General features: G+C 42.7%; 1 protein-coding gene across 2 annotated transcripts in view; it reads left to right on the top strand.

Annotated features, from left to right (window-relative positions):
• The window catches only part of LOC311013453 (protocadherin-1-like), a 29,999-nt gene that overhangs the window by 3,263 nt on the left and 5,468 nt on the right, over positions 1 to 21,268 (top strand). For both annotated transcript variants that reach the window (XM_084009538.1, XM_084009539.1), the window contains one exon: positions 12,448 to 13,279. In XM_084009538.1, coding sequence (XP_083865664.1) covers positions 12,470 to 13,279 — 810 coding nt within the window. In that variant the 5' untranslated portion in view covers positions 12,448 to 12,469. The remainder of the gene's footprint in view (positions 1 to 12,447; positions 13,280 to 21,268) is intronic.

Here is a 21,268-nt window from a genome sequence, read left to right on the forward strand (position 1 = left end):
TGACTAAACGCTACATTCTTTAACCCGAGATGTTAATTAATTTAGTGCAAAATCAGACACCGTGGCGAGGTGTGAAGTAGAGCTGTCAATTTTCCTCCATAATACTATTTGAATTTCATTCCATATTTTTTTCAATTTATTGCTCAAATTCTTATTATTAGTATTAACTACACTACACAGTCTTATACGTTGCCAATGTCATTATCGGCAATGTGGTTGTTTTACTTCCTGTCCACTAGAGGGCGTTCCAAAACATTACCAATACATCTGTTGAATTACCAACAGCTGACAGCTTTCTTGATAAGTTATAATTAAGAAAGTAAAAAAACACATTGCCGTTCTCCTGGGGACGCTGTGTCCCCGTTGCCATGGCTACGTCCTCCTTGTCTCACCGTCAGCTCTACTTTCACGTCGTACTTCCTGCTGCTGGTCTCGTTCCAGATGAATCAGCTGATGGAGACGCGGGTCGATCTAGCTAGCAGTAAGCAGCATGAACGCACATTTGTCATGACGTCATCGCTTCCAGAGCTCCGTCCGTCTTTGTTTCACCGAGTGCTGCCGGCCGTTACCGCCGTGTGTGTTACCGGCGTGTGTGTTACCTCCGTGTGTGTTACCTCGGTGTGTGTTACCTCCGTGTGTGTTACCTCCGTGTGTGTTGCCTCGGTGTGTGTTACCTCCGTGTGTGTTACCTCGGTGTGTGTTACCTCCGTGTGTGTTACCTCGGTGTGTGTTACCTCGGTGTGTGTTACCTCCGTGTGTGTTACCTCGGTGTGTGTTACCTCCGTGTGTGTTACCTCGGTGTGTGTTACCTCGGTGTGTGTTACCTCCGTGTGTGTTACCTCGGTGTGTGTTACCTCCGTGTGTGTTACCTTGGTGTGTGTTACCTCCGTGTGTATTATCTGTGTGTGTGTTACCTCGGTGTGTGTTACCTTGGTGTGTGTTACCTCCGTGTGTGTTACCTCGGTGTGTGTTACCTCCGTGTGTATTATCTGTGTGTGTGTTACCTCGGTGTGTGTTACCTCGGTGTGTGTTACCTCCGTGTGTGTTACCTCCGTGTGTATTATCTCTGTGTGTGTTACCTCCGTGTGTGTTACCTCGGTGTGTGTTACCTCCGTGTGTGTTACCTCCGTGTGTATTATCTCTGTGTGTGTTACCTCCGTGTGTGTTACCTCGGTGTGTGTTACCTCGGTGTGTGTTACCTCCGTGTGTGTTACCTCGGTGTGTGTTACCTCGGTGTGTGTTACCTCGGTGTGTGTTACCTCTGTGTGTGTTACCTCTGTGTGTGTTACCTCCGTGTGTGTTACCTCCGTGTGTGTTACCTCCTTGTGTGTTACCTCCGTGTGTGTTACCTCGGTGTGTGTTACCTCGGTGTGTGTTACCTCCGTGTGTGTTACCTCGGTGTGTGTTACCTCGGTGTGTGTTACCTCCGTGTGTATTATCTGTGTGTGTGTTACCTCGGTGTGTGTTACCTCGGTGTGTGTTACCTCCGTGTGTATTATCTGTGTGTGTGTTACCTCCGTGTGTGCCGCTGTTGCTATTTCTCATAGTTAGATTGTGATTCAGTAAACTTTATTGCTCATCAGACTTCATGTTTAGGCCGAGGCGAGGAGGGCGAGGTTAGCTAACTAGGAAAACATGTTTCTGAAAAAAATAGTGATAATTTCAGCATTGGAATAGTTCAGATTTTTTACTTTTCAAATTTAATTGGATTCCTGCTGTTCGTTCCAACAGCCCTCGTGTGAAACTGAGTGAGAACGCCGTAATGTAGCAAAGCTGCGATGACAGCGATTATATCTCCATGTCATTCACCTGAGGCTACCGTCATCATCCTGGTATCCTTGATTAAAAACAAAAAAGGTCACCAAAATCATTAGAAGTCACCCTGAGGGAGTCATAAACATCCCCGGCTAGTATCATGACCGTGTGTCGGTGGAGACGGCGTACTGTCAGACAGAGGGACAGATGTTGTGGTTTCCTGCCGTAAAACTGCTCTAAAAGCACTTTTATTGAGCTGACATCATATTGCCGTATTGATTTTTTTGTTGCCAGTCAATAGCAACGAGGGTTACAGTCTGTTAGATGATTTGAAACCGCTCACACTCTGAGCGCCGGGTGTCGTCTCTACATATTTACAGTAGATGATGCTGGAGTGTGAAGAACGAGGCGCAGCAGCCATTTTTAAATATCGCCCGTTGTAATGAATTCACCCGTCCTGCGTTTTAAAACGTCTCCGAACATCTCGTGTTGTCCAACGATTCCACACACAATGACACGAGAGAAATGATCAGCGTACAGTTGTTTCTTGATGAACGGATCATGTAAAGTTGTTGTTTTTGGTGGATTCATTTTAAACTGGACAGAATATTTGAGCTTCACTCATAAACATAACCAGTTTATTCTGTTGTGCTTCTGAACTAGTCTCTTACCGTATGTCGCTGTAGATCACCTGCAGGTTGTGGCAGTGAAGTGTCAGTACTTGGAAGTATTTCTGCAGTATGATTATGCTCATACAGATTATTGTAAAGTCAGATAAATGTTACATTATATTTACATTACATTTAACTGTTGTAAAATATATTTCATGTCCATAAAGCAGCCACGCTGTTCAGTGTTTAATTTATTGTTTTATGATGTTTTAAAAGGCAAATTTATCCTTTCTTGTCATTTGTGTTGCTGTCTGTAATTATTGATATTAATGAATTACGGTTTATAGTTTTTCAACTGTAAAAGTATATATGTATATATATATATATATACATATATACATATATATAATGTGTGTGTGTATCTGAGGGCTGCTGCCGTGGTGGAGTTAATAGCCAGAGCATGAGTTCTGTGAGGTTAGCGGTGATGTGGTGCATTCATGGACCTGGTCAGGTGTCGGTACAGCAGTCGTCTGTTTTCATCTTGTCCTCATGTAGTCCGACATGTGGAATAAATATGTTGCTGTGGATTTAAAACAGCATTCTGATGATCTTTACTTTAAACCAGCCTGCTGTTCATCTGCCATCCACTCCCATAATCCCCCTCTGCTGCTGCTGCAAGGGGATCAGCACATCCTGTCAGGAGCGAGGTCACACGTTTGATCCCTGAACCAGTCGTTCCTGCCGCAGTGCCTCTAAGCAACATGACAGGAAGCACACAATCCAGCGAAACCAGTAAAGTAACCAGTGAGTCAGCTCCCAGTAATCCGAGTGTCCTGTCTGACTGGAACATGGTCGTCATGCGAAGCGCCCCCGGTCTAGCGGTGCGTTTATGGCTCACAGCAAAGTTCCGCTCTTTTCATTCTCAGTCCTTGACGCAGGCTAGCTTCCTCTGATGCACACACGCTATTTACACAAGGTGTGGACACATCCATCAGCGGTGTCACATGACTGGACGCCTGCAGCAGGTGCGTCACCGGCGTCCAGCGTATTTATTACTGCAGGTGTATTCTGTGTGATTGGTTGTCTCTACTTGGTGGAGTTTATTTATCAAATGATCGCAAACATTCTTCATGACAGAAAACAGACTTTTAATATCAATCGTAACCAGAAATAAAATAAAGTTAATAATGATAATCCCATAATGTTGGCAAGGCTAGTGACCAGTTAAATGCCGTTTCCCATTTCCAAAACTTTGTTGTATTATTGTTATTAAAGCTTGATATCAAACCACATATGTTCTTGTACATACCAAAATTAATAATATAAAAGGATGCCAACAATAGCTGGCATGAGGGATGTCGGATTTGTTAGCTGACATCAATCATGACTAACCGGTTCATTTTTAAAGAAAGAAAATGCAGCTTGGCGTGAAATACAAGAGGCATGTTCCTTCTGGCTCCTTTCAAACTGCTACATCCATCCAGTTTTTGTGTTATAAATATGTTATATATGTATTTTCTGGTGGCTTTGCTGACTTTTGTTGCCGCATTTCAAACAGTGGATATTTGTCCGATCAGAAGAGCTGATCTGATGATGCATGAATTCAGAATTTGAATTTTTTTCAGGATTCATTCTCTGCGTTTCATGCCTGTTCTGACACAGCTGGACAAACTCGCCAGTCCGCCGGCGGCACTATGGCGAGCCCTGTGATGCCGAGTCCGGTGTGGGCGTACGTCCAGCTGTTTCCCCACGCGCCGGCCCGGTGGCTGTGAGTGTCCAGCTGTGTGTGAACATCCAGTTAACACACAGATGTAAATCAAACCACAGACGTACAGAAGCCGTCAGAAATGTCTGCGGACGTGTAGCATCCCGAGTTGGAACAGAGTCTGGTCAGATTTGTTTGCTTCTTCTTACCCGTCTTACAATAATCACATAGTTCCTGATGTATACAGTAGAGCTGTCAGTGTTCCTCTATAATACTATTCAAATTTCATCCCATATTTTTTTCAATATTGAAATTATATTCAAATATTTAATGCTCAAATTCAGCCTATTAATAATATTAACTACACTAAACAGTCTTCTACGTTGCCAATGCCATTATCGGCAATGTGGTTGTTTTACTTCCTGTCCACTAGAGGGCGTTCCAAAAACATTACCAAGACTTCACGCATTCACAAAAGCACTGAACAACTTTTGTGGCAGCGAAACCTGCACAAATAATTCTCAGTGCACCAGCGAGGGGTGAATGCATCTCTCACCTTGGTGCTTCTGTACTATTTGCACATATTTAAACGAGGTCACATCAATATGTAACCAACGCTAATATCCACGTGCAGGTCAAATGAAATGTGAGTCTTCAGAGAGTTGCTGCTAACTGAAGCTCATTCATGAATAAAGACACCCAGACCTTCCACTGATCACGTCCTCCTCTTCAGTCTGAAGGCGCGTTTGAAAACCCCACCAGCACTGACAGCCGACCATATATAGGCTCTCTACGGGGAAACCATCCATCGGGGAGAGGCTCCTCCCACACAGTATAAATACAAAGATTCATCATGAAACTGTGGCGGGCCGACTTAGACGGCACTTCCTAATCACTAATACTGGATTAGTCATGGAACATGGAATCATGGGAGTTCTCCTTTGTGGCAAGCCGCAAAATAGCTGGAGTGCGACGTGTTGGACTTAATTTGACCAAATTGTGCGACGTGACTATTCGCATACATGGCAACGCTGCAACAACCCATGCTGCAGCTCTGATAGCTCATATATACTAGTATAATAGTGACTTCCACACAGGTGTGGCAACACACAGCGTGACGGTCTTAAAGCGTCTCCTCATTTGTGCAATTATGGCGTGTGGTCGTTCGAAAGATAAATCCATCCAGCATGCGCGCACACACACACACACACACACACACACTGGACTGTCCAGAGAGAGCTCACCTCAACCGTGAACATCCTGTCCTTCTGAGATCTGAAACCATCAAAGCCTCTTTTGATTCCCACTGTGTGTGTGTGTGTGTGTGTGTGTGTGTGTGTGTGTGTGTGAGTGTGTGAGTGTTATTGTATTCAGGCCAGGTCTGGTATGTATGAACAGGAAGTACTGGACATTCAGGTTACTGTAGTTTGTATATGAAACACACACCTGCACACCCAGTGAGGCCAGAAAGCAACTTTGAGAACAGGTTGCCAGGTTGGATCCGGGACACCATCTTGTTTAGTTGTTGCCAGATTTGACAGAATAGTTGTCATATTTTAATGGTTAGTAATTGGACTGATAATGTCCCTGCGTAATTACAGAACACATTACTGCAATTAGAACCGATGCCAGGGAGTAAGCAAGCTTTTTTATGCAACACAGATGACTTTTATTTGGTTTCTGTCACACAACCACGTTCACATCATTAAATAGATTCCACGAAGAAATAGTGCCTCCCTAATTGGGTGAAACAAACAGCAGCAGACTGGTGTGATTATATCAAGTAGGGCTGGGAATCATTAAACACTTTTTCTATACTAATGAAGATATGAAGTTACCAAACATTTTCACTACTTCAAAAATGAATGTCTAAAATCGGCAACATTTTGTTTGGAGTCTGGAACAGTGGGACCGGACTGTTTGAAAATTTGGACACATTTTGGACACAAAGACCAAAAAAAAGTATTGATGTTTGATACGGAGCCTTAATAGTGTATTTATTTCATTTTATTTGTCACATCACATGAGCGGGATTGAACTGCAGATGCTCTAAACTAAGACATCTAAAAACAATGAAATGGTGCCTTTTCTTCCTTACTGGTGGGGGCGGGAGCTTGTATGGAGTAGCCAATGGGCTGTTAGTGGAGATGAGGGGTGTTGGGTGGACTTTACTGGGTAACACTGGTGCTTCCTGGAGCCAACAATGCAGATCACACGGGAGTACCAGCAAGGTGGACAGCTCATGTCATGGGATCCTTAAAGCTGAACCGGCTCACTAGCCCAGTCGACAGGTCAGTAGTCCAGTTTACTGCTTAGTAGTCCGGTCTGCAGGCCAGTAGTATAAATATATATGTATGTGTATATATATATCACTAGTATGATATTGCAATCCTTTAAATCGGATGGTGTATGTGTAAAAGGATCGCAGGAACTCGTGTTTTGAAAGGTCATCAGGTTTTGAACGTCTTTCCCTCAAGACACAAACTGGACATGGACAAGTGCAGCAGTCAGCATAAATTCAGTGGCATTGTACAGCATTTCATATCTATACGGCCATATGTTGAACAAAGAAGTCCCTTTTGTTTTCCAGCAGACAAATAGTTACTCTACAATGAGTCCCAAGTCATGTGGAAAATTAGTTTTTTTATGATCTGACTTCAGTTTGTTTTCTAGTTGGATATGCTTTCCTTTTGTTTTCATGGTTATTTGAAAACAAATATATCACATTTTGTAGTAAAACGTGACATGGATAAATATTTGGATATTCTATGGTGTAAAGTGTGCATGAAGAGCTTTGATGTGGCGTCCACAGCTGCAGCAGGACGTTAATGTCGGCCGGCTGTAACTCCACAGCTCGTCTTTGTGATGTAATGTCATGTACAGTAGTTAAACTGTGTGATGCAGGTGGGACATTAACATGGAGACACACTCTGAATATCAATAGAGCACACACACACACACACAGTGGGTGGTAACAGGGCCATTGGGCTGCTTTGTAATGTACGAACGACTCTCTCTCCTTCTATTGTGACTCTTTGTCTCTCGCCCGCTTCAGCAGCAGAGTCAAACCGTCAACAGTTACTGCCTGGCTCATACACATGGAAATGTTACTGTCCTCTTTGTCTGGTAACACACATAGACTGGGTTCTTGTTGGCTGGGCCTGCACACACACACACACACACAGACACACACACACACAGAGTGGTGAGAAAGTTTGAGACTGTGGGAAACAGGACGAGCTGGACGATCTCTGGTCCACTCTGGTCCCAGAGGAGACAACGCACACACACTTCCACAGCACTCACTACATGTGAACAAACATGTCAACAGCTGCTTGCTTTTTCCTGACATTTGACCTGGGCCCAAATGCCTCACGACCCCGGGAGCTTTGTCCTGTGTTGCAGTTAAAACCCTCAGTCACATATTCACACGTGTTGTTCTCAGTTGCAAATCTAACATGAGCTCGACTTTAACGAGGCATCCTGAGTTTAACAAACGTCTTCTTCATGAAGTCCTTTGGATCCTGCAGGGTTTGTTTTTTCAGACTCAAGCTGTGCAGCCTCACATGATTTCTTTATTTTAGATTCAAGTCTCAAACTTTTGCCAATTTTAGGCCCTTTTTTTTAACTTTCATTATTGTTTTTTGATAGGCTCAGTACACGACATACATGTTTGAATATTTCACCTTGGAGAAGTGAGGGGAAAAAAAACAATTTGTTAAAAGGTCAGAAAGTCTGTAGTACAATCCAGGATTAAACAAGTCATACCTGCTGAACGAAGCAGCTCTGCAGCGTTTACAAGGAAACACATACATTTATATTCAAGACATGTATATTATCACCTGGAAATCATCTGTCAACTTTCAATTAGTGTTTATCATCTAACTGCACATATGTGGCCGGTTGAATAATATATGTTGGTAGGATTTTATCACATGTATGCACTAAACCTGTAGGTGCTAACTGTTGTTGTTATACAATCGTCAGTGAAAATGGAACACACACACACACACACACACACACACACACACACACACACACACACACACACACACACACACACAGAAGTGTTTGCCAACATCAGCCAGTGTACTTTGACATCATGTTTGACTGTGGTTGGATCAGTTTCGTGGACTAAATGGATTGTTGTGTTCGGTGGTACGTTGGCAGACTGGACGTCAGCCAGTAAACAGCTCCGTTTCCACGGCGACATGTGAAATGCCGCAGGGTCAGGGGTCAGAGGTCGGTGGTTTGTGGGTATTTGGCAGCTCTGCAGAAAAATGTGAGAATAGAAACACACTGTTGCACTCTAAAGGCGAGTCCACACCGGAAGAACTGCGTCGGTAAATGAAGTCGGGCTACTTAATATGGCCGACTCGAACAACGACATGGGCGGTTCTCACACCTACGGAATTACAACCGACGCCATACGTTCCGCGCTTGCGCGAGATGTAATGTCTCCAAAACAACAGGCGGCGCTAATCTGTATTGTGGGCCAAAAAACACGAAAACCGGAAGCCGGTCCTTTCTAGACCATAAACACAGAGCACGCTGTCCTCACCAGTCACTGTTGTCAGCAGAGTGAGGTTGTAGACTGTAGTTGTGATTACTCTCTGAACGGAAAAATCCAAAATGTAAAATGTAACCCGATTCCACTGTTTATCTGGTATGCTTACCATCGTCACTTCCGGGCTTCACTGATTGGCTAGTCAAGCTGCTAGCCTCCACCAATCAGAATGGTAAAAGAATGACCGACTCGAATGGCGGATTATACATTTGAATCGGCTGAAATGAACGCCGACGTGGGCCGATTCGAGCGACCACACCAAGTAGACTCATGTCACGGGCGCCGATTTTCGGTCCGGTGTGAACTCGGCTTAACGCGCACAGAGGTATTCACCACAGAGGTATTCACATGCACATTCACCGTTGCAAACACAGTTACACCCCCCCCCCACACACACACACACACACACACACACTCATTCACATTCATGCAGGGGTAATTAGGTGTGTGTGTGTGTCACAGCATGGAGCAACACTTCAGATGAACAGCTGGACAGAACAACAGCAGAGTCAAACGTTTGCTGCTTTTAGCCTCTAAACGGGGAGGATTTCTGTCCTCGTCTCTGCTTTATATCATCCATAACTCAATATCTTTGACTTTATAGACTCGACGATGAATCGCTGCAATATCGACTCTGACTGAGCCTTAGACTTAAAACATGGCTGCTTCTCGCCTCTTCTCCCAGTTGGAACGAGACACTGGTTCAGTGATGCACTGAACGGCCACTTTCTGTCTCTGATAATTCTCATGAGCAAAGGCTAACGTTTAATGTGATCAAACAGGAGGAAAGCTCTCCCTTTGTCCTAGTGTAAGTAAGGCATAATAGATGAGAGAACATGGAACTTAAAATGTGTTTTCCTATGAATGAAAGGTGTTAAACATGTACATGCTGTGCAACTGATGTCATATACTTCAGAGTTTGTGTGATTTATTTGATGGTTAAATTCATATTTGTAACCAGATATCACATTAAACAGCTTTAATAAGACTAGACTAGACTATAAAAAGGTGTATGGTGGTGTTTTTAACAGCAGGGCACTGTGACCCTCGGCCTGTGTGGGTTTACTGTTTAACACTATACTAGAGCACCTCCTTGATTCATGAATGAAGCGATGACGTGTAGAAGCCTTCGATGGTCTCTATCTCAGACCTGTAACTGTCGGTTATAGAGCCATAAGAGCAGAGACGTGACAGGCTACACGTCGGTCCCCGACCAATCACGGCTGCTCGTTGCTTACCAGGTGTGTGATGTCATCACTACGCTGCTATTTCTCTCTCCCTGTTTTCTTACTTCACTCCGTCGTGATCCTCCCTCCATGTGACATCAAATGGGGAGGGCAGTTGTTACCATAGTAACATACTCTTCGCCATTGTTTACAGATTGGCCTGTGACATGCTGGACTTTCTGGTGGAAGGAGTCCCCAGTCGGCACGGTGTACTTTCTGATACTTTGTCACAGATCACGATCAAAGACACGCTCGATAAGTTGATCGTGGTGAAGTGAAAACTAGAGCCGGGTTTGCCGGGACGCAACATACATTTATAAAAATGTATCTCCTTTATTAACCTTTATTTATGCAGATGATTTATCTTATTTAAGATTATTTGATCGTTTTTCACCTGATGAAGATTTCTAAATTCTAAATGTCAGGTGATTCCAGTACGTTTTAGTGCCATTTTTAGAGTTTTAAGCAGATTCCGATGATTTTTGGGACAATATCGTGAATCATAATTATGTTCCATCAGGCTTGACTCAGGCTGACATTATGCAGTCTGAACCAGACATTAGCGACATATTTAAGGTTCTTTAAGTTAAGTGCAATTTCTTCTTCCATGAAAAAGCTCTGTAAAATCACAACATGCATTTAAACCTGATTGCACAGGTAGACGGCGTGTAAAAGGGGGCATGAAGCGTATACCAGCTTTGTGTCGCACTTTCTAATCCCCTGATGGATAAAAGAGAGTGTTGTCAGACTATTTCCTGCAGGCCGAGGTCACGCAGGGCTGCTACTGAGCAGACATTTAACATCTCTTTAGTCAAACAAAAGAGAGAAAGTGGATGTAGCCTCCTATCACCATGACTGTGAATGTTCTGTGTATAGACCTGGAACAGAGGAGGTACTCTGACGTGTGAAGGGCCATTTGCCATTAAAATAACTTGATTTTGATGTTTTTGTGTTGGTTTTGTGAAGCTGCTGGAAGAGTTCAGACGGTCGATTCATTTCATGTCACTGAGTGAATGTGTACAAGGTCTGACTTCTCTGCAGCGCTGTAGGAGAGTTAACAGGCTGAAGATACAAGCCTTTACTCCTACACACTCACACACTGTGCGGTAGTACAGAGTGGAGGAGGAGGAGGCACCGAGACATCCTGCTTCCTGCTCGGCATGCTGGTCCATGTGTTCCTCTCCAAATCAACGATGTGAGAAAAGAAGGTTTCCAGATTAACCTGGTCGACCCGCGGCCGAGAAACTCTAACAGCACCGAAGGCAGAGAGCGATTACTGCCGAGAACAGGACAAATGTGCAGAGATGGAGAGGAAGAAGAGTATGAACAGCTGCACAGCCAAGAAAATACAACCTTGAATTCACGGCTTTGTATCGTCTTGATGTTACTTCTTATGTCTCAGATTAAGTTTATAACCGGCATGGTTTTACTCTTCATTCCAACCTTCATTTAAAGTGAATTTAACAGGCAGCGAGGAGGTGTGATTCTCTCTTTTATTAACAGTTCATGATAGGATTGAAAGATTTGCATTCCAATATTTTTTGAAGTGTTATAGACACGTAAAACCATCAATAGAGCGTTATGTTGACATATATTTGTATCTCTTTACCTTGCTGTCAGACAGCTCTTTCTAAAAGGAAACTAAAGCTGTTATATTGATCAATTCCGTTGCTGTTGACCACCATGAGATAAGGTCATGTGGTGGTCCACCAGAAGGGGCGGGACCCAGCCTCAATGTAGGGGCAAGTAAAATATTTCTCACCCACTTGGCCAGGCAGTGTAGATGCATCAAACGGCTTCAGCAGCCACACAGACATGAGACAGTGTTTCTCTCTGGATCCGTCTCCTCGCCACCGTGTCACCGCAGGACACGTTTCAAAGCTCTTAACATTTCAGGTGATATTGTGTTTAGGTGGTAAATTTGCAGTTTATTAATTTACTGTAATTAATAATCCTATGATCTCTTAGAGGAGGCCACGACGACTTCAAGACACGAAACGTAATTGTGTTTTTATTCTGTCCACGTTCAGGAGTGTCCATTAGCCAAATGTCAACAGACCATCAGTCAGGCTTTTATTCATCATTTAGTGTATTTTTGCCCTTGTTGTTTTCTCTTTAAAAGTACTGACGACAGACGTACCTGTGTTTAAACACCTGTGTGAGCCTCACGACATCTTTCACTCTGTTCTGTTGAGCACAAGAAGCTCTAAAGTCTCGTCCCCTTCCTTCTCGCTGCCTCTCCTTAGTAATTTTGCGGAGTGTCGCCTGCAGCGGCGCTCGGTTTGTCTTGCTGTCAGAGCGGTAGACTGGCAGCAGCAGGAAGTCATCAGTCTGCACTGCTCGGCTGCTCGCCGTACACTGCAGCCAGCCACGAGACCTAAAACCTCGTCACCCTCAGATCCTGCAAATAACTGTTTGGGACACATTTAGTGGCCCCGGGAGACAAATTCAACAATCTATTCCTGAACAGCGTTGACATAAATCTGAGAGGAGAAGCTCTGTGGGTCCTACCTTCACTTCCTGTTATTTTGTGGAGGATGAGTGACGGCGGTCTCACTAATCCGTCTCCCCTGTCTCTTTCAGAGTGGTGCTGTCGGGCGGAGACATGGTGGCGCTGTGGTGGGAGGTTCTGCTCTATCTGGCGGTCGTCTTGCCGGGTTCCTGCAACGCTGGGCCAACTGACATCCTGTATCGCGTTCCTGAGGAGCAGCCGCCCAACACGCTGATCGGTAGCCTGGCGGCGGACCAGGGCCTACCCGACACTGGACACCTCTACAAACTGGAGGTGGGCTCACCGTACCTGCGGGTGGATGGCAAGACCGGTGACATCTACACGACGGAGATCCCCATCGACCGCGAGATGCTGAGGGACTGTCGCAACTTGTTTGAGGGCGACAAATGCTTCCTGGAGTTTGAGGTGTCGATCACCGACATGGTGAATGGGATCGGCTCGGGGCCGCGACTGATTGAGGGCCGCATCGAGGTGCTGGACATCAACGACAACACGCCGCAGTTTTCCTCGCCCATTCTCACCCTGTCCATCCCGGAGAACACGCACATCGGGGCCCTCTTCTCCATCCCCATGGCACACGACAGGGACTCCGGGGCCAACGGCGTGGCCGAGTACTCGCTGACCACCGGGCTGGACGCTGACCAGCTCTTCAGCCTGCAGGTCGCCGTGGACTCGGACGAGAAGCTGCCTCAGCTGGTCGTCATGGGAAACCTGGACCGAGAGAAGAAGGACTCGTATGACCTGAACATCCGGGTGGTGGACGGCGGCAAGCCGGCGAGGGCGAGCAGCGCCCTGCTGCGGGTTACCATCACCGACCAGAATGACAACGCCCCCAAATTTGAGAGGAATCACTACGAGGCCGAACTGGCAGAGAACAGCCCGCAGGGACACTCTGTGCTGCAGGTCAGTACACACACACTAAACACTACACCGTCAACACTCTACACAAGCACACTAGGCATGGACCATGTACACTAGACACTGATCGTGTAGACTTAACAAGGAACATGTGCACTTGACACTGAAGATGTTTACAATGAGCATGTACACTAAACATTGAACATGTATACTAAACACTGAACATGTACACTAGATACTGAACATGTTTACACTGAACATGTATACTAAACACTGAACATGTATACTAAACATTGAACATGTACACTAAACACTGAACATGTAAACTAGACACTGAACATGTACACTAAACGCTGAACATGTACACTCAAAACTGAACATGTATACTAGACACTGAACATGTACACTAAAAACTGAACATGTACACTTAACCCTGAACATGTACACTAAACACTGAACATGTATACTAGAAACTGAACATGTATACTAGAAACTGAACATGTACACTAGAAACTGAACATGTCTCCTAAACATTGAACATGTACACTAGACACTGAACATGTACACTCGACACTGAACACGTATACTAAACATTGAACATGTACACTAGACACTGAACATGTATAGTAGACACTGAACATGTACACTCAACACTGAACACGTATACTAAACATTGAACATGTATACTAAACACTGAACATGTACACTAGACACTGAACATGTACACTTAACCCTGAACATGTACACTAAACACTGAACATGTACACTTAACCCTGAACATGTACACTAAACACTGAACATGTACACTAAAAACTGAACATGTATACTAGACACTGGACATGTACATTAAACACTGAACATGTACATTAAACACTGAACATGTATACTAGACACTGAACATGTACACTAGAAACTGAACATGTATACTAGACACTGGACATGTACATTAAACACTGAACATGTATACTAGACACTGAACATGTATACTATACAGTGAACATGTACACTTGACACTGAACATGTATACTAGACACTGAACATGTACATTAAACACTGAACATGTATACTAGACACTGAACATGTATACTAGACACTGAACATGTACATTAAACACTGAACATGTATACTAGACACTGAACATGTATACTAGACACTGAACATGTATAGTAGACAGTGAACATGTACACTTGACACTGAACATGTATACTAGACACTGAACATTTATACTAGACACTGAACATGTATAGTAGACACTGAACATGTATACTAGACACTGGACATGTACATTAAACACTGAACATGTATACTAAACACTGAACATGTATACTAGACACTGGACATGTACATTAAACACTGAACATGTATACTAGACACTGAACATGTACACTAGACACTGAACATGTACACTTAACCCTGAACATGTACACTAAACACTGAACATGTACACTTAACCCTGAACATGTACACTAAACACTGAACATGTACACTAAAAACTGAACATGTATACTAGACACTGGACATGTACATTAAACACTGAACATGTACATTAAACACTGAACATGTATACTAGACACTGAACATGTACACTAGAAACTGAACATGTATACTAGACACTGAACATGTATACTATACAGTGAACATGTACACTTGACACTGAACATGTATACTAGACACTGAACATGTACACTAAAAACTGAACATGTACACTTAACCCTGAACATGTACACTAAACACTGAACATGTATACTAGAAACTGAACATGTATACTAGAAACTGAACATGTACACTAGAAACTGAACATGTCTCCTAAACATTGAACATGTACACTAGACACTGAACATGTATACTAAACATTGAACATGTACACTAGACACTGAACATGTATAGTAGACACTGAACATGTACACTCAACACTGAACACGTATACTAAACATTGAACATGTATACTAAACACTGAACATGTACACTAGACACTGAACATGTACACTTAACCCTGAACATGTACACTAAACACTGAACATGTACACTTAACCCTGAACATGTACACTAAAAACTGAACATGTATACTAGACACTGGACATGTACATTAAACACTGAACATGTACATTAAACACTGAACATGTATACTAGACACTGAACATGTACACTAGAAACTGAACATGTATACTAGACACTGGACATGTACATTAAACACTGAACATGTATACTAGACACTGAACATGTATACTATACAGTGAACATGTACACTTGACACTGAACATGTATACTAGACACTGAACATGTACATTAAACACTGAACATGTATACTAGACACTGAACATGTATACTAGACACTGAACATGTACATTAAACACTGAACATGTATACTAGACACTGAACATGTATACTAGACACTGAACATGTATAGTAGACACTGAACATGTATAGTAGACAGTGAACATGTACACTTGACACTGAACATGTATACTAGACACTGAACATTTATACTAGACACTGAACATGTATAGTAGACACTGAACATGTATACTAGACACTGGACATGTACATTAAACACTGAACATGTATACTAAACACTGAACATGTATACTAGACACTGGACATGTACATTAAACACTGAACATGTATACTAGACACTGAACATGTACACTAGACACTGAACATGTACACTTAACCCTGAACATGTACACTAAACACTGAACATGTACACTTAACCCTGAACATGTACACTAAACACTGAACATGTACACTAAAAACTGAACATGTATACTAGACACTGGACATGTACATTAAACACTGAACATGTACATTAAACACTGAACATGTATACTAGACACTGAACATGTACACTAGAAACTGAACATGTATACTAGACACTGAACATGTATACTATACAGTGAACATGTACACTTGACACTGAACATGTATACTAGACACTGAACATGTACATTAAACACTGAACATGTATACTAGACACTGAACATGTATACTAGACACTGAACATGTACATTAAACACTGAACATGTATACTAGACACTGAACATGTATACTAGACACTGAACATGTATAGTAGACAGTGAACATGTACACTTGACACTGAACATGTATACTAGACACTGAACATTTATACTAGACACTGAACATGTATACTAGACACTGAACATGTATAGTAGACACTGAACATGTATACTAGACACTGGACATGTACATTAAACACTGAACATGTATACTAAACACTGAACATGTATACTAGACACTGGACATGTACATTAAACACTGAACATGTATACTAGACACTGAACATGTATACTAGACACTGAACATGTATACTCGACACATATGCACTTTATGTGTTGGCCATCATTCCTACCAGTTTGTCAACAGTTGAACCAAATGATCCATATTAACGGACTGAGTGCTATAACAGATTTTATTGTATGATGAAATGATTGAGAGGAAACTGATCAATATCTACTCTGATGAAGGATGAAGTCATTTATCAGGCCAAAATGTCAAACATTCTCCGGTTCCAACTTTTTAAATGTCAGGACCATTTGAAGACATCAACTTATATCAGGCAGGTTTCACAGACAGTTTTTCATGTTTTTGATGTTTTAAAGACTAAATCACTGATAGATTAAATAGCAAAAGAAGTAAGTTGATCAAGCGGAACATGAAGGCAACCTAAGCTCTCCTCTGAACTGCTGATTTGGGAATCAACACAAAAGGTGACTGGAGTTTATTTTACAACTTGGTGCCACGTTTAGCTCGGTTTTCTCTTTCAGGTCAGCAGCCCAGGTCAACATATTATTAAAGAAACGGGAGTGACGGAGAAAACCTCACACTCAGGATGTAAAAAAATATTTTTCCTCGAGGAGTCTGGAATGAGGAAACATTTGTTTAAGGCCTCAAATGACCTTAACGGGAATTTAAGGGTGAAATCCGGGTTAATTCTCCACCTGTAGGACGGCTGTGTTTCCATTCGTAGATGAAAGTTCACATCAGGATTCAGTTGAGCAACATTTTACTGATAAATCCTGAGCAAATATTCCACCTAAATCTGCCTGTGAGTAAGAGTCTGTGCCTGCTCATGTCTGAGTGCCGCTGCTCCTCCACCAAACATTACCGCGGAACCTTTTGGCCCTGCTGGCGATAACACTGTGAGCTGCAGGACAACACGGCGCAGTGACTGCACATAATATGCTGCTCAATTATCCGTACAGACAGATGGTGCGTTGGAGGTGAAGCGGGGCGTGGGATCGCCGCGTGTAGTCACATATTAACCACTGATTCAACTTCACCTTTGAGCCTGTCGACCGGGGAGTGGCGGTACGTGATGTCGCCGTCAGCGGGCAGAGCAGGAAGCTTGGCGTAAACCCACCTCGCCGTATCATCAGCCTCCCTGACTGCAGTGCGACCAGCCAGCCTTCCAGCGAGCCACGCATGACTTAATCTGAGTCAGTCATGAGATTATCCACGGGGCTTATTGGTATTATTGCTCTGGATGTGGCTCATTGCATTTCAGAGAGCCACAGAATTCATTTCACTTAACGTGCGTTTGAGGAGTGATGCTTCAGAGGCGGCAGGACGCCGCTGACTGTCGACCCCGACCCGCTTAAATCATCCCGACATGTACACGCCCTCCCTCTTTAAAGGAGCATCCTGCTGCCTTTTACATATTTTAACCTACGTCCTGACAAAATCCCATTTCAGATCCTGGTGACACTTTATTTCACTCACAATGAGGTCATCAGGTCTCCTTTATTAATGTTTAAACATTCATAGCCTGACATATTTATGAGCCTGATGAAAGTTCTTGACTTTGGGTGACAGAAAGATCTGAACTCAAAGGTCCACTTACTAGCTTGTTATGGAGCTTTAAACTCAGACTTTTCCTAATTTCGTCATTTAAATAAAGTATTAATGAACACTAAGCGGACGGAGTCGAGGAAGTCATCTGCTGAAGATACGACTAAAAAGTGGGGCAATAATTAGTAAGCAGACCTTTTTAACAAGACAATCATGACTGAATAAACAACAATCAAAAACTGTTGAAGGCCCCATTAAATTAGCTAGTAATTTGTCTTTAGGTTAAGACTTTTAAGAAAACATTTGGAAGTCAGTTATGGTTAATGTTACTTTTGATAGCCTGAAATTGAGGGGAATTCAAGAAGAACATTCTTAGTGAGGTTTGCTGCTATATCCATCCATGTGAATGTTGTAAGTGTCTCTTATGTTGGTGTCTGTGGGCTCTGCTGAAGTGTATTGCTGCACTGTGATCAGGTTACGGCTGCAGGTGGGAAACAGCCGGATACACGCCGACACACCAGGCTCCTTTCTGTGTGTTGCTTGGTCCCAATTTAGCGTCTATCTGTCCAAGACCAAATGTGTCACAGCGGCCGAGTCCCAAGATTCATTGCAAGCTGGTGATGCTTGTATTTTAATCAACGCGTTGTCGACAATCGGATCAGCAGCAGGAGATGCAGCATATATCATGAAGTAGTGCTGTGCGATATGTACAAAATTGTATATCCCGATATAGCTAATTTTATATCCCGATAACAATATATATCCCGATATAGTATTTTTTCTTAGAATTTTATATATATATATATATATATATATATATATATATATATATATATATATATATATATATATAAATAAATAAATCACATCTCAGCACTATTTTTGATAACCATGTGAATGAAAGGCAAATGAATGGCACTTTCTTCTTTCCTTTTATTCGTGACTTTTTGCAACGAAAACTATGCTTTTATGTAAATATAAAAAAATAAATATCTTGTTCAGGTTAGGACAGCCAGTAGGCCTCGCAGCTGGACCTATAAAAACAAATATCAAGTGGACAAATACCAAGTGTTTTATTTTGAAAAGTTTTATTGTTGAGTATGTACCGAACTTCCGGTTTCGCTATATTTGCCCTGTGCTGAATTGCTGCGCCGTGGTCCGGCATCCGCCAGAAATAGAAGTCCGTATTTGTTGCGGAGAGCTGCGGACTGTCGGAGCTGAGACGCAGCGGACACGCAGCGCAGCGGACCTGGTGGGGATTGACCCATAGACTAAAGTGAAACGTATCTGCTCCGCTGGTGGAGACGCATGCAGTGGAAATGCGTGTAGCAACAGTGCTAAACAAGTAGCCTACACGTTAAAATTACGATATAAATGACAAAGGGTTACATCCTACGGTAGACATTTTTATATCGTACTACGATATATATCGTAATATCGCACAGCTCTATCATGAAGTATATTCTCCATCATAATATCAAACAGAAAGAATCAAATATGACCTCTGGCTCCATTTGAATCAGATAACGTTAGGTACATCTTCTATGCTCTTTCTTGTCAACCGCAGCTGGTTGCTAGGCAATGGGAGTGGGCCTATAGCCTATAGGCCCTCGGTGGTCTCCGGGTCTCTGATTCAAATGAAACCTTTATTAAGAGAACACTCGAATCTGATGTTTGGCTGTGATTTCTTCAGATTTGCTTGACAGACAACACGGTGGTCACATTTTAAATATTGCTCTTGCACCTGATTGGTGCACCGTAGCATGTGACATCACGTTTGTCCTCACTGATCCCCGCCTACTTCTAACCAGTAGTGAAAAGCAGAGAGACAAACACAGAAATGTGTCATGTGAAACGCCATAAACGGCTCACACATTTGTGTTTTTCGGTTGGAGCTCCTCAATCAGAGGAATAGGCTGCCGGAGCATCATGGCCTCAAATCGACTAATAATCAGAGTTCTTTGACTCATTAATTATAATGTTGAAGAAATGTGTAATGTTGTTCCTCTAGTATTATTGTCCCCTTTCAGACAAAATGTAAACCTTATAAGGACAGTAATTGGGAATATTGTAATTTTCAGACAAATTTCTGAAAAAGACAATAAAAGACATTAAATATTTATTTGACACCCAGCCTTTAAAAAGAGACAGACCAACACACTGAACCTCCATGTAATTATAACTTATTTTAGTGAACAATAAACCAGCCAGGATGGATTATCTTTCTGCAGTTAGAGAAGGATTTAGTACAAACAGCCTCCAAACCAGTGTAGAAATTGATGGCTTCATTTGAGAAACATTCAGGCGAAATGAAACGAGAGTCTGCCCGGGTCATATAAGCAACCAGTAGGTCCTGCTGGTTAATTGTTAACCGGCAGATAAACAGTGTTTATATCTGCTGGACAGAGCGGCCTTGGAGAGCAGCCATGGCCTCATCACAGCAGCTCAACTGTTCAATACACAATTCTCCGAAGCTGTCAATAATTCACCGCTGTTCGGTGATGTTTGCTGCTTAAAGCCACGCTAGAGGAAAGGAAATCAATGGGCGGGAGAAATTATAATTTCACTTTCATGCTTTCTTTAACCTCAACCTCTCAGACGTGGATCACTGACTTCCACGGTCACCCGCGGGGGTGCTGGTGACGATCTGTCACAGTCTGTGATCCAGAGCCGGCAGGAAACCAGATATTTATTATGTGGCGGTCTGAACTAGAGTCTGTGCTGAGAAGAAAATCCCCCAGGTTTAAACCTCCGTAAACGTTTAATTAAATGTTTAACAACACCATGGATTCTATAGTAGATGCTCCTCGTTATTGGTGTTGTCATACGATGTGTATCTTGATATGCTACGATATTTTCCCGATGCTAAATCCACACAATAATATGTATATATGTATATGTATATCAGGCTCTATTTTTCTCTCTCCTACCATGATGCGAGCTAGACAGTTTTTTTTTTCAAGTCACTTGTGAATATATTTATGATTACAGGGATAATGGATTTCTCCACAATCACTTATAGTGTATTTCATCACTGATAAAATTTAATTCAATCCCTAATTGTGATACAATGCTATATGGCTCTCCCCCCAGCACCTCTAAAGCTCACCAACAAACTCATTATATCTGGTTTGTTTAGTTCTGGTTAGTTTTTTAGCTAACTCTTCTAGCTGTTTCCAGTCTTTATTCAAAGTCAAGATAACCAGCTTTTTTATCCTACACATAGGG

This window comes from Eutrigla gurnardus (genome assembly GCF_963514095.1).
Source record: "Eutrigla gurnardus genome assembly, chromosome: 5".
NCBI lineage: Eukaryota > Metazoa > Chordata > Actinopteri > Perciformes > Triglidae > Eutrigla > Eutrigla gurnardus.